The sequence below is a fragment of the Tenrec ecaudatus genome, chromosome 7, assembly GCF_050624435.1.
Source record: "Tenrec ecaudatus isolate mTenEca1 chromosome 7, mTenEca1.hap1, whole genome shotgun sequence".
NCBI classification, from domain to species: domain Eukaryota; kingdom Metazoa; phylum Chordata; class Mammalia; order Afrosoricida; family Tenrecidae; genus Tenrec; species Tenrec ecaudatus.
The window spans coordinates 125,035,611-125,048,937 of NC_134536.1; the positions used below are offsets into that span (position 1 = coordinate 125,035,611).

At 44.7% G+C, this 13,327-nt stretch overlaps 1 protein-coding gene across 2 annotated transcripts in view; it reads left to right on the plus strand.

Moving 5' to 3' along the window:
* The window catches only part of PLA2G7 (phospholipase A2 group VII), a 48,187-nt gene extending 35,683 nt beyond the window's left edge, over positions 1–12,504 (plus strand). For both annotated transcript variants that reach the window (XM_075555000.1, XM_075555001.1), the window contains 8 exons: positions 639–732; positions 3,290–3,358; positions 4,029–4,155; positions 4,960–5,073; positions 6,099–6,190; positions 8,217–8,387; positions 11,196–11,344; positions 12,296–12,504. In XM_075555000.1, coding sequence (XP_075411115.1) covers positions 639–732; positions 3,290–3,358; positions 4,029–4,155; positions 4,960–5,073; positions 6,099–6,190; positions 8,217–8,387; positions 11,196–11,344; positions 12,296–12,399 — 920 coding nt within the window. In that variant the 3' untranslated portion in view covers positions 12,400–12,504. The remainder of the gene's footprint in view (positions 1–638; positions 733–3,289; positions 3,359–4,028; positions 4,156–4,959; positions 5,074–6,098; positions 6,191–8,216; positions 8,388–11,195; positions 11,345–12,295) is intronic.
* Positions 12,505–13,327: the final 823 nt, after the last annotated feature.

The following is a 13,327-nucleotide window of genomic DNA, read 5'->3' on the forward strand; positions in this document are numbered from 1 at the left end:
GCAGCCTTCCCGAATACACCTCTAGGGAGGAGCAAGCTGTCGGTATACGTTGAGAACTAACTGAGCGGATAATGATCCTGCGGTCTTAGGGCGGAGCCCTGGTAGTGTAGTGATTAAGTGTTGGGTCACTAACCCGACGGGCAGTGGTTTGGCCCTGCTGCCACTCTGCATGAGAACAATGTGTCAGTCTGCTTGTGTAAAGATCGCAGGCTAGGAACTCTGTGGAGCATCTACGCTGGCCTGTAGGGCACTGTGCATTGGGATGGGCTCAGTGGTAGGGAGTATGGTCTTAGGGAAGTACATGCTATTCGAATCCTGGGTTGATGGGTACCAAGCAGCAGACTTAAAGAAAAAATTCAAGGAGCTGATACCAAGAGTTCATGGCAACACATGTACAAGTGTGCTTAATACGATTGAATGATGGATTGTTATAAGATTTTTAAGAGCCCCTCAGTGAAATGATTAATTTTTTAGGGAATATATATTTAAAATTAAAAAATAAATTAAGATTCATTATTCATCTATAAAAACACATGCATTCCATGAGTCAGGCATTGGTGCTCTACAGATGCATGTTAAAATGACTAGCAATGTTCAAGGCAGAAGAAAGACTCACGGTCATCTCTCTTGCTGTGTAGGTTCAGTGACAATTCCAGCAAAGTGGAATGCCCCTCTGAGGACTGGTGAAAAGTACCCCCTCGTTGTTTTTTCTCATGGTCTCGCCGCCTTGAGGTAATTATATGAGCAGCTGAACGATTGTCATTCTTGGGGATCAATGACCGAATACACACACACACATACACACACACAGATACATCCCAGAGGAGTTGGGGGTCCCAGAGAACTGGCTGTGGTCTAATGATTTAATCAAGGTACATGTGGTTGGCGCTCGTCCTTCAGTTCCCGAGGATTAGCTTCACGACAGAGGATCACCTCCCTCCATGTTAGGGTCAGGACAATTCAAATAGGCTCTCTGGTAGTGGGTATGTTTGATGGCCCTTCTTTATGATAGTATTCACATTCACAAAATCATCCTTTATGCTTGTTCACTTCTTCCAAGGAGCAGACGCCAAGACTGGATAAACATTGAAAGATAACTATTGGGAGAAATGCCTGTGAAGGACAAAGGGAAGGGAGGCAGGGAAGGCAGAGAGAGATCGTCGACCATGATTTCACCCAAAAACTCACTACCATCGAGTCATTACTGACTCTTAGTCATGACCTCCTGTGGGTTTCTGAGACTAACCATTTATGAGAGTAGAAAGCCCAGTCTTTCTCCCACGGAGCTGCTGGTGGTTTTGAAGAGCTGACCATGTGGGTTGCAGCCCAATGTGTAACCACTACACCAACTATACCATAGAAAATAACTGCCAATGACGAGACACTGACTCTGCTAGTAGCTCTACTAAGGCTTGTATATAAGAAATTATTTCCTCCTCACACTAAACCAACAACGTAGGTACAATGATTCCCTGCGTTGTCTGTAGAGAAAACATATTGAAGGAGATGAAGCTTTAATCCAGGAGGATACTGCCATTGATAGAGGAGTTTCTTTATCCAGTAGATACTGCCTGAACCTTTTTAGGGAAAGATTATGTGACATTACAGTTTTTGTGGCTCGTGAACAGTCAACTACTGACAGTGTCCTATGATTCATGAAAAATTGCACATGTGTAAGGAAACACGGTCTTTCTCTCGAGAAGCTGCAGGTGGTCTTGTACTGCTGGCCATGGGGATTACAGCCCAGCCTGTAATCACTGCACCACCAGGCCTCCATAGCTTGGACCCTGATATAGGTTGTACACCTGGGAGGGAGATGGGGACGGGAAGCGACTGAGGGAGAAGGGCCTTAGACTGTAGCCCAGTTCTGTGAATGTGTGGGCCAGACGAATGGTGGAAATATTGCGCCTAAGACACTCACATGAATCCTGCATCTTACAGAAATGGGTTACCACCCATAGCCATTAGCAGGGAGCAGCCTGCAGGAAGCTTGGCTTCAGCTTGTGTGGTAGTCAGTTTTGAAGAGCAAGAGCTGAATTGGGTCTTAAGTCAAATGTGTTCTCTGCGGCAAGCAGCTTGTCTGAGAGGTACGTTGCCACGGCCACCACATCTCCACGCTCTCCTCTTGCTTCCCTTTCTCCCCCCTGCGAGGATCTTAAGATTTCCAGAAAACAAATGGTGGTTTTAGCTGCGAAGAAGCTGGGCATCGCCTGTCATACGGAATTCTATTCAGGCCTCTAATTGTAGTAGCCTAGCTCATTATTGGATTTCTACTAGACCAGTGATTGTCAAGTTACAGCTCAAGGGCCAAATCTAGCCTGCTGCCTGTTTCTGTAAATGACGTTTTATGGGAACACAGCCACCCCCTTCATGGTTTGCGTTATCTGCGGGCGCTTTTCAGCTACGGCAGAGTGAATTAGTTCATAGAAGTCGTTTCATCGAACTCAGCTACGGTTTCTCATCTGGCCCAATCACTTAAGTGACAGCTCACATGTTTCAGACATAGGGATTAAGCCACTTGATCTTTTGCAGTAATCCTGCAAAGTACTAGCCTATTATGGTAGCACCCATTAACAGGCAGATAACCAGAGCTGGGAACAAACTGACAAGTGACCTTGTGAGTCAGAGATGGGTCTAGGATTGAAACTAGGTGTTGACACTGTAGGTCCCAGTCTCTTCACCACCAGACTGCATGACCCCCTTACAGACACGAGCTTATCGAAACCTTGCCACCACCCTAACCCAATGGCTTGATTAGGCCCATTTTAAAGCTGCAGACAAAACTCAGAAAATATCATAATTAACTTCTACCCACCACAGCCATCGAGTAGGTTCCAACTCATAGTGAGCCTGATTAGGGCTTCCAAGACTCAATCTTTATGGGAGCAGAGTCTCATCTTTGTCTTGAGGAGGGACTGGTGTGTTTGAACTACTGACCGTGAGGTTAGCAGTCCAGCATTTACTTGACAGCATGAGTCAATGATTATTTAAAATCATAGCTGGTAAGTGGCAGAGCTAAGGATAAAACTCAGAGCTGTCAAAGGTGTAACTTTGGTACTACTGACATTTTGAACCAGCGTTTTTTGCAGTTGAGACTTGTCCCATTAATAAAAGCCTTCCTCCAGTCACTACTTGTTAGTAGTTTTCTCTCCCCAGCCCTGATCAAGACAATGTCTCCAGGGAGTGATCATCTGCAAGGTCCTAGTTGTGTTATGCATCCAGCCTCGTGGTCACGTTTTCTCATTCCATCTGGCTGGTAGTTGAATGCTGCCCTCTCTTTGCTTCGAAGGACAATTTATTCCGCTATCGGCAATGACCTGGCATCTCACGGACTTGTAGTTGCTGTTGTAGAACACAGGTATGTCCCCTGGAATGGAGCTGGGGTCTTGAGACAAATAAAGGGGCTGTGTGCGTCCACACTCCTACATCTCAGAAAGCTTCATGAAAACAGTGACAGACTTGTTGACTAGGAAGATGGGAGAAAAGGGGGAAATAGAATTTTTAAAAAGCCCAAACAGCTATCTTTCTGAAATGCAGATTTGTGGGTCACGTACTGTGCTGAGTAGCTTTCCCATAACATTGCCCCTTAGCTTTGAAAACACAGTATTATCAGCGACTGTCATCCCTGTTTGGAAAAGGTGGGGAATGGGTAGAAATCAGGAGGTAAATGATGGGCTCGGGGTTTCACTACTAACAAGTGGAAGCATGGAGATTTAGAGGTGAGCATCCAACATGACTGGTAGTGCCTTCCAGAATGGTGCATATTGAATGGATTAGCATCACATGAAGGTTTGGGGGTTTGTTTGTTTGTTTGTTTGTTTGTTTGTTTTTCTCTCTAGGTCTCTAAGGCATGTCTTTGAATACACACACACACACACACACACACACACACACACACACCTGAAGAGGAGAAGAAAGGGAAGTGAGAAAGATCAGAGGGCAGTGGAGTCAAGGATGCAGATGAGGAACAGGGAGATGGGGAAGGGACAGAGGGAGTCCCTAAGTAATCGATTCTGTTTGTATTATAGAGATGAATCTGCATCGGCAACATACTATTTCAAGGACCAGTCTGCCGCAGAAAAAGGGGACAAGTCTTGGGTCTATATTAGAAGCATAAACAGCAACGAGGATCACACAGCTATACGGAACAACCAGGTACATTTCAAGGAGAGGATAGGCAGTCTGGTGACCAACAAAGAAAATCCTTTTTTTTTTTTTTAGATGGTTCACCAAAGCAATGTTTAAAAAGCCTTTTCAGAGAGGTTGCCTGGGACAGACCTCAGTATTCAGGAGTCTCAGGCTGAACCTCAGACCCATCAATTAGCAGTGATCTTCTTTGAACAAGTTAGTCTTGTTGTGCCTCCTTGGTTTACTGTTATAAAATAATAACTAGGAAATGTCTGTCCTGGGGATTATTGGGAGGATTAAGTGAAATAAAGACCACTGACTGCCACTTTGGTGTTCAGCCCTGCAGTGGGTACTTCATGTATATTGTCAGATTGAATCCTACCCACAGTTCTTTGGGAAACCCTGAGGGTCTAATCAGTTACACATTGGGCTGCTAACTGCAAGGTCAGCAGTTGGAAACCACCAGCCCCTCCTCAGAAGAAGGAAGAGGTTGTCTACTCCCATCAAGCTGTATAGTCTCCAGAAACCCACAGGGGCCCTTCTACTTGGTCCTGAGTTGAAATTGCCTCCATGGCGGTGAGTTATGTTTCATTGAGGGAAGCATTAGCAAACGCTCATGGAAGCTCAGAGGGGTTAGGTAAGTTATCTGAGGTCTGTCAGGATTTGCACGGAGGACCCAGCTCCAAAGCGAGGGCCCAACGCCCTTCATGGGCTGGAGGTCATCATCAACCAATTGATTTCCCTGCATGCAGTCTCCACACGAACTTTAAAGTCAGAGCAGCCCTTCTCACTGGGTCGCTTCCTCCTCCTCCTCCTCCTAATTGTGTTCAGGTGCGGCAAAGAGCGAAGGAATGCTCTCAAGCTCTCGATTTGATTCTTGACCTTGATCATGGAAAGCCGGTGACGAATGCCATCTATTCAGAGTTCGATTTCAGACAACTGAAGGTGAGCCTTGTAAAGCCTGTGTCCCTTAAGCCTCTAGTTCCTTAGAGTCTGTCCTTCGTCTGTAATTCAAGGGACAGCATGATGAAGGGCTACCATTACCAACGAGCACCGATAAAAACATCTTATGGTCATGCGGAGCTTGTACGTGTGACGTTGACAATAGTTCGTTGGTTTTAGCCCACCAAGGTGACTATTTCAATAGATTCAACTTAATACATCTTACATGAATGTATTCATTAATATTTAATTCCACACCACGCAGCTACAACACGACTAATCCCCACTACGGGGTCTGAATATTTTTCAGCTTGATCGTGAAAAATCTGTAAAAAAAGGTTGGGAGAAAATGTGGGAGAACATCAAACAGAATACCTAGATTATCATTAGGAAATAATCTGAAATGTGTCAGGGGCAGGGGGATGGAGCCGGGAGGAGAATCGGAAGGAGACAGAACTAGAAGTACTTTAGTCAGGGTGTAAGATGATGACCTGTTCTGCTGAGCATGCTCGCCTCTCTCCATGAATTGTCACCCTCTAAGCCTTCCCCATGCTTTTAAATCCTGCTTCACATCCCAGATTCACTCAGGCATGGTGCCGAACAAGGAGCGAGTGCCCACCCTGGTCTAAATTAGATGTGTCTTGTCTTTGTTCCTTGCCACCCTGGGTGGCATTCGGAGCTTCCTCTTCCACAGTAGACCGTGAACTCACTGAAAACCCAGGACAGTGGCTTGGCACAGAGCAGACGCCCAGTAACTCCTCAGACGGAGCGTACCCCAAATCCGGAGTGCCAGATGCCAAAGTCAGCACTGATGTTGACGTTGCAAATGTGGGTGGCTGGTGGAATGATTCCATTCACTTCCGCATTTTCATAAGCTCTCAACACGCACACACACGCGTGTATAGACGTGTATTCTCCATGCGTGCCCATGAAGAAAGTAACAAGTGCATGAATTGCAAAGGCGTGTAATCTGTTCTTCTAGCAGCCTGCGATATACTTATGCATGTGTATTATGCTTTCTCATTCAGGGCTCCATCGATAGGAATAAAATAGCGATAATGGGGCACTCTTTTGGTGGAGCTACCGTTCTTCAGACGCTGAGTGAAGATCAGAGATTCAGGTAAGAGGGTGAGGTCACTGTGGAGTGAGAGGACGGTCACCTCTGGGGTGGCTCAGAAGAGAGAAGGGAGAGTAATCACACACATGAGATCTCTGAGGGAGGCCTCAAATAGTTTGTAGGAAAGCAGGAGGAAAAGATAATATGATTCTTCCATGGATTTCTTGAATCCCCCTCATATCGACATAGTATCTAATCAGATTCTGAGTGGGAAAGGATTATGGCTTTGACCAGTCTCTTTCTGTGCCTCCATTGGTGCTTTCCATAAAGAGACCGTCTTGATGGGCAGAAACTATCTGCTTCACATGTGATGAGCCACCTCTTCCCCGTGGCCCCTCCTCATTCTCATTGATCTGTTTGAGGGATCTAATTTTTTCCTGGTATTTATCTTGATTTTTTGCTAATAATTAATAATTATGGTAGTAATATTGCCATCTTACTTTACTTCTAGGACTTTACCAATAGTAGGTAATTTACTATATATATCATTAACATAGCATTGATTCTGAATTTTACATAGGAATTGGGAATTGGAACCAGACACCTCAGTCTCCTAACTTACAGGAATATTTTTTTTGTCTCGAATCAACTTGTTCTTGGCTGCTGGGATCATGTTGAGTTACCCTGTAGTCAGTGGGCAGGATCATTGGTGAAACATCCCCTCGCCTTTCTTAAAATCTTAAATTTCTGTATAAGGGGACTTTTTTTTCTCATCCATGTGGTGTATACATTCAAAAGGTCCATCAGATCAGGAAGCAAACGATAGACTTCCTTTCAAACAGAAAGCTATGTCTTCCAGGGAGCTGCTCAACCTGTTTTTCTTCAGCCGCTGCATCTTTTCTCAGCATCATGCTGTACATCCACGTGTACAACAGTGCGCCACAATACACATGCCAGACGTACCTGAGAAATCTGCAGCCATAGGAGAGATGGAGCACTGGTTTTGCTTTTCTCTGTACCCCCCCCCCAATTTGAAGACATTATTGCTTTTAAATTTTATTTTGAAAACCATATAAGAAGTGAATAATAACAAATCGTACAAATATCTTTAAAAAGTAGTTTTATTGGGACATAAGCCACATACCATACAATTCCATAGTTCTGCCATGTCATGAAGAAGTTGTACGATCATTGCCACAATCATATGAGAACATCTTTCTCTTGTACTCCTTGTTATTAGCTCTCCCAGTTTCTCCCAGTCTCCCCTGCCCTACCCCCAAGAAGTCATTAATCCTGTTACTGTTTCTACAGATTCACAAAAATTTCCTTTTAAAAGTTGGGAGTCCTAAATCTAGAACCCTGGACCCTGCAGATAGTGTGCAAGCAACTGCCAGCCTTAAAAAGTTGGTGGTACGAACCCCCCACAGCGGGCACTGTGAAAGAAAGCCCAGCCAGGCGGCTTGTGTAAAGATTGTGGTTGTGGTTGTTGTTCGATGCCATCGACTTGGTTTCAACTCATAGCAAACCTGTGCACCACAGACAAAACACCCCTTGGCCCTGCACCATGCTCAGAATTGTTCTAGGGGCGAGGCCCCTGGGTCGCTCCACCCTGTGTGTGTGGAGGGGGGTCCTCCTCTTTTTCGCTGACTGTGAAGCCTAGACAGCCCGAGGGAGGAGTTCTGTTCTCTATCATGAGGTTTGCCATTGGTCAGAGTGACTCGGTGGAAACAGGTGTATGTTCTCAGAAAATGATGATGTAATCCCAGTCTGCTATTTTATAAACTTAGTCATAGCCCCTTCTACACACTCAGGTGTTAAAGCTTTTGAACTCCACTGAGGCAACCCATAATAAACGGACATCATCTATACTTGTAGCCGGAGCAGAATCCCCCATATAGCATCGTGGTAAGAGGTATGTCAGAGAAAATGTGGCCATCTTCTTCCAGGAACACTACTGATCCATTCGACTCTGTCCTATTGGAGCTGTAGGAGATGGAGTCTGCTCAAGGCGACTGAGTCTGGTCTGGTGTGTGGGGGTCGCTCCTTGTTTAACCAGCCTTCTTTTATCCTTGCCAACAAATATCTACAGATGTGGTATCGCCTTGGATGCATGGATGTTTCCACTGGGTGATGAAGTATACTCCAGAATTCCTCAGCCCCTCTTTTTAATCAACTCTGAAAAATTCCAATCTCCTGAGAGTATCCAAAAAATGAAAAAATTATTCTTACCTGATAGAGAAAGAAAAATGATCACCATCAAGTGAGTATGAGCAATTGAATGGCTTCATCCTCATGGGGACATAAATTTTAAACTTGGATAAACATAAACCATGGCATTTGGTAGACGTGATGGACCTGGTAAGGTCACCCTTTGGGCTTTCAATAGAGGAGAAACACAGAGCATCACAGTTTCTAAGGGCATTTAGACTTTTCAGAAATGAAAATGTTTTGAGTAGTGTTGATGTAAATAGAAGATATATTGTTAATTAAAATTTGCCTTAGGATGTCTGCTACTTTTATCTAATTAAAGGACCTATCTACACATTTGGGGGGGCTCATAAAGGGAGGAAACAATTAATTCCATCAGTAGCCTAGAGTAGAGTGGGAAATATCAGTGATTGGGATGTAAAATTACTTGTTGAGAAAAGTATGGGTTTATAGATTCTCAAAAGCTAAATGGGTGGGGGGAGGGGCATCCCTTGAGTGTCAGTAATGTGCCTATATCCACGACATGAAGACGATCTCTTCCGAGTTTGAATCCCACAGTGAGATTCAAAAAAAGTTGACTCTGAATTTGGGGAAAGGGACAGCAGAGAGGTGAGATTCCAAAAAAAAAAAAGTTTGAGTTCATTCCTCCTTGATCTGAAATCTAGTTGGCTCAGAATTTGGGGAAAGGGACAGCAGGGAGGAAGGATATCAAGCTTAGGCCAGCAACAGAATGGGGGACAGAGAATGGAGGGGCCATACCAACAACGGAGATGGCCAGGCTTCTTAGAAGAGATGAGGCTAGCACTGGGTCTTGAAGAAAGGAGTGAGTGTAGACAGATAGTCAGTAGACAGTAGATAGATGGTCTAGGGCAGTGGTTCTCAACCTGTGGGTCATGACCCTTTGGTGGGTCGAACGACCTTTTCACAGGGTCACCATTCATAACCGTAGCAAAATGACATTATGAAGTAGCAATGAAAATAATTTTATGGTTGGGGCCACCACAACATGAGGAACTGTATGAAAGGGTCACGCCATGAGGAAGGTGGAGAACCACTACTCTGGAGTATTTCAGGTAAAGGCTTTCGTTGGTCCTTTTTGTATGTGCAAGCCCATCGGATTCTCCAACGCAAAGAATTCAGAACTCACCATCTTTCCACTGCTTTCTTGGTAGGCTCTTTATCTGTTTCTTCCCATGAAATGATAGCACATATTTAATACTTCACATCCCTACTGCATGCACTCCTTTCACTCCTGACGTCTGGCACCCAGAACCCGCACTGGTCTGCTGAAACAGCCCCTTTCAAAGACCCCAAGATGTTACACACCACACCCAAGACCATCATTGGAATCTGAGCCTTTCTCTCTACAGTCAATGGACTTTGTGGATATCCCACTTCCTCCTTTCTTGGCTAGCTGGACACTACCCTTGCTTCCTGCATCTTGTTCATTGTGCCTGCCCTTCCCCCAACACCTTCTCCTCCTCAGGTCATCCTTGGACTGTCAGTGGGCCCCGGCTCCTGCTGCTGGCTCTCCCAGAACCCTCTCTCTATTTACTTTCTTTCTGTCTGCACACAAGTTTTGATTGGAATGTGGAGAAGAGGGAGAGGGTGTCAGGGAATTGGCTGTTTTGAACTCTTGTGATGAATAGAATAATGGGTTGCTTATAAAAAGCAGAAAAATAAAGAGGGAGAGTTGTATTTGGTCGAGCTAGGGAAATAGTATATTTATGTTGGGATTTCGGAGCTTGAGACTTGGGAAATCCAGGTAGAAGTCTCTAGAACATCTCCATAGACTGGAGATGTTCGGATTTCCTACGATGCCAGACATGAAACCTTTGGGGTAGATGACCTTGCAAGATTTCTCCAAGTATAAAGTGGTGTGGGTTGTCTGCCTTTGGCGGATGGGAGAGAGTGAAGAGCCAGTGATGAGCAGAGTATGTGGCGCCTGATGGAGGGTGCAGCGTCAAGGAAACAGAGAGACAGAAAGGAAAGTCATCTCATGTCAAATGTCTGAGCATTTGTAGAAAATGAGCCCTTAAAAATGCCAGGGTTGGGTTGTTGATAGTGAGTTGAGAGAGCAGTGTGAATGGTGTTTATAAGGTACTTACAATCTAAAGGACACTTAAGGAAGACCTGGTGGCGCCATGGGTGAGGCATTGGGCTTCCAGCCTCAAGGTAAGTAGTTGGAAACCACCAGACATTCTGCAGGAGGAAGATGAGGGTTTCTATGCCCAGGAAGATTTACAGTCTTGGGAACCTGATGGGGACATTTCTATCCTGCGGTCCTTTAGGGTCGCCATGTGTTGGAATTGACTTGATAGCAGTGAGCTTTCTTTTTTGTTGTTTTGTTTTCGTTTCATGAGTTGGAATTGACTAGATGGCAGTGGTTTAGGTTTTGTGGGGTTCTTCCCCGCCGCCACCACCAGCGTTTCAATAATACAAGGACAATGTTTTATTGGTGGTTTATTTGGTTTTGAACTATGTTAAACCCAAGGCTCCAGTCCAAAGTGACTGCTGTGTCCAGCTTCCTGTAGACCCTGAGTCAGTGAGAGTGGTGAGGTGGCAGGATGTGACTCTGCATCCGGGGCCCCTTCAAACACATCCCATCTCTTCAGATGGGAAGTATTCCAGCTCAATGGAACAGTCTCTCTGAGACCTGTTTTCCAGCAGAGAAGATGAACGTGTGCTTATTGAGCAGGCTATGGCCCTGAAATAATAGCTACTTTGAGCAAATCCACACCTTTTGAAGACTTCTAAGTCTTCAGTTAAGTAAGTCATCCAGGCCAGTATCTTTTCTGCCGCCTCACTATACAAAAAAAACATGGCAAAGGATTTTGTAAATGTCTCATTTTGCTTCTAGGGGTTCGGTCCATCAGAATTTCGATGACTTCACTTTCGTCGCTGGCAACGTCCTGGGGAAAATGCTCACATTAAAAGGAGATATAGATTCAAATCTCGCTATTGATCTTAACAACAAAGCCTCCCTAGCATTCCTACAAAAGCATTTAGGTAAGACACGTTCAAGACATAAATCAGATGGTGTTCCAGACCAAACTGCCTATCTTCATGCAATCTGTTCTGGTTTCAGCTGTCTCCACTTTTGTCCATCAGTTTGGCAGTTTTAAGATATTCTTTTGTGCTACTTTATAAGGAGTCTGGCTGGCGCAGTGGTTCAGCTCTTGACTGCCAGTCCAGAGGTGGAAAGCTTGAACCCACCCAATAGCTCCAACTGAGCAGGACCCAGCAATCTGCCTCGGTAAAGATTACCCACTGACTACCCCCACATAGATCCCGACTCATCAGGACCCTACAAAATAGGGTTTCTAAGACTCATCTCTTTCCAGAGGAGTGGATTTGAACCACTGACCTTGGAGTTAGCATTCCACCGCTTATCCCACAGTGGAGCAGTGCTCCTCTGAACATGTGGTCACTAGAAGTCAAAGATCAACTCAAGGGGACCTAAGGGCAACAGTAGCAGCACACTACGTATATCATAAAAGGGGTCCTGGCGGTGTACTGAGTCCAGTGTTGGGCTACTAACTGCAAGGTCAGCAGTTCAAAGGCACCAGCTTCTCTCAGGGAGAGAGAAGGGGCATTCTGCTCCGTAAAGATTTATAGCCTCAGAAACCAAAAGGGCAACTATACCCTGTCCAATAGGGTCACTGTAGACACTATGAGTCGTAATAAACTCATTGGCAGTGAGCTTGGTTTGTGTTTATAAATCATAGGGTGCAAGTTCACTTGCTTATACTAATGGTCCGTGTGAAGACTCAAGTGGACTTCAGGGGATACTGACAGGAGAGGGTTTTGTCCTATGTGTACTCAGAAGTAGCTAGGAAAATTGACATTTGGCAGTCACTGAACATCTGTGTAGTCTGTGAATATCTACTGCCACCTAGAGGCATCCAGCTGTACAGAGCTCAAATACTGGCCATGCTCATGGAAATTTTTATTTTACAGGACTTCAGAAAGATTTTGACCAGTGGGACCGCTTGATTGAAGGGGACGATAAACATCTTATTCCCGGGACCAACATTAACATAACCAACCAACAGGACACATAACTCTACAGCCATAGGAAACAAGAACTCAGAGGACTTTCATAAATGTCATGTTTTAAAACTGTCTAAAAGTTTTAAGACTGTCTAAAATATATATATATAAATATACGTGTGTGTGTTTATAGAGATATATGACTTTAAATATATTTTCCCAAATAACATTTAAAATGCAGGCTGTCTCCGTTGAGCTCATAACTGGGACTTTTCCCCGTTTAACTATAAAGACAATCTATACCCTTCAAAAATCATACCAGCCTACTTTTCACTTTACTAAGATGAAAGCTTTCAGGATCGCATTAAAAACTGCTTTTCTGTTGTGTATTTGCATGGGAGAGTATGCTGAAGCGGGCGCGATGCCAGGGGAAGCTCCCTGCAAAGGCGATGGAAGCAGGTTTTCATGCAGCATGGCGCTCTCGGTACAGTTTTTATTTGACACCACTGCCCTCTGACTTCTCGTCCTGGCAGGAAACAGGAGATCAAACTGAAAATAAAGCTGTTATTTTCCCACAGGATTAGTAATTAGTTCAATACAAAGGTTAAATGGTCATGGGCAAAGGAAAGACTATTGGAGGCAGGGCAAGGCAGCTGCATAAAGGTAGAGGGTAGATCATGTATGTACACCATTCTAATGCTCTCTCTCATGCACATTCCTTCCTAAAGACTGGCACCGTTGGTGTGGTGTCTATGAAAGACTGGCCGGGGGTCCTAGCGATCACACTTACTAGATATGTGCTCAACAATGACACAGGGTAATAGAGAAAACATTCACAGCCCTCGTTTTCTAATTAATTGGATTGAATGGATTCTTTTCGGGTCTTTTTGTGGTAGTGGAAACAGAGGAAGATAATAAAGGGAGGGTCAAAGAAATTCACACACACCCAGGGGTATACAAATTGTCGCCACTTCATTATTTGGGGGATAGGTATTAATT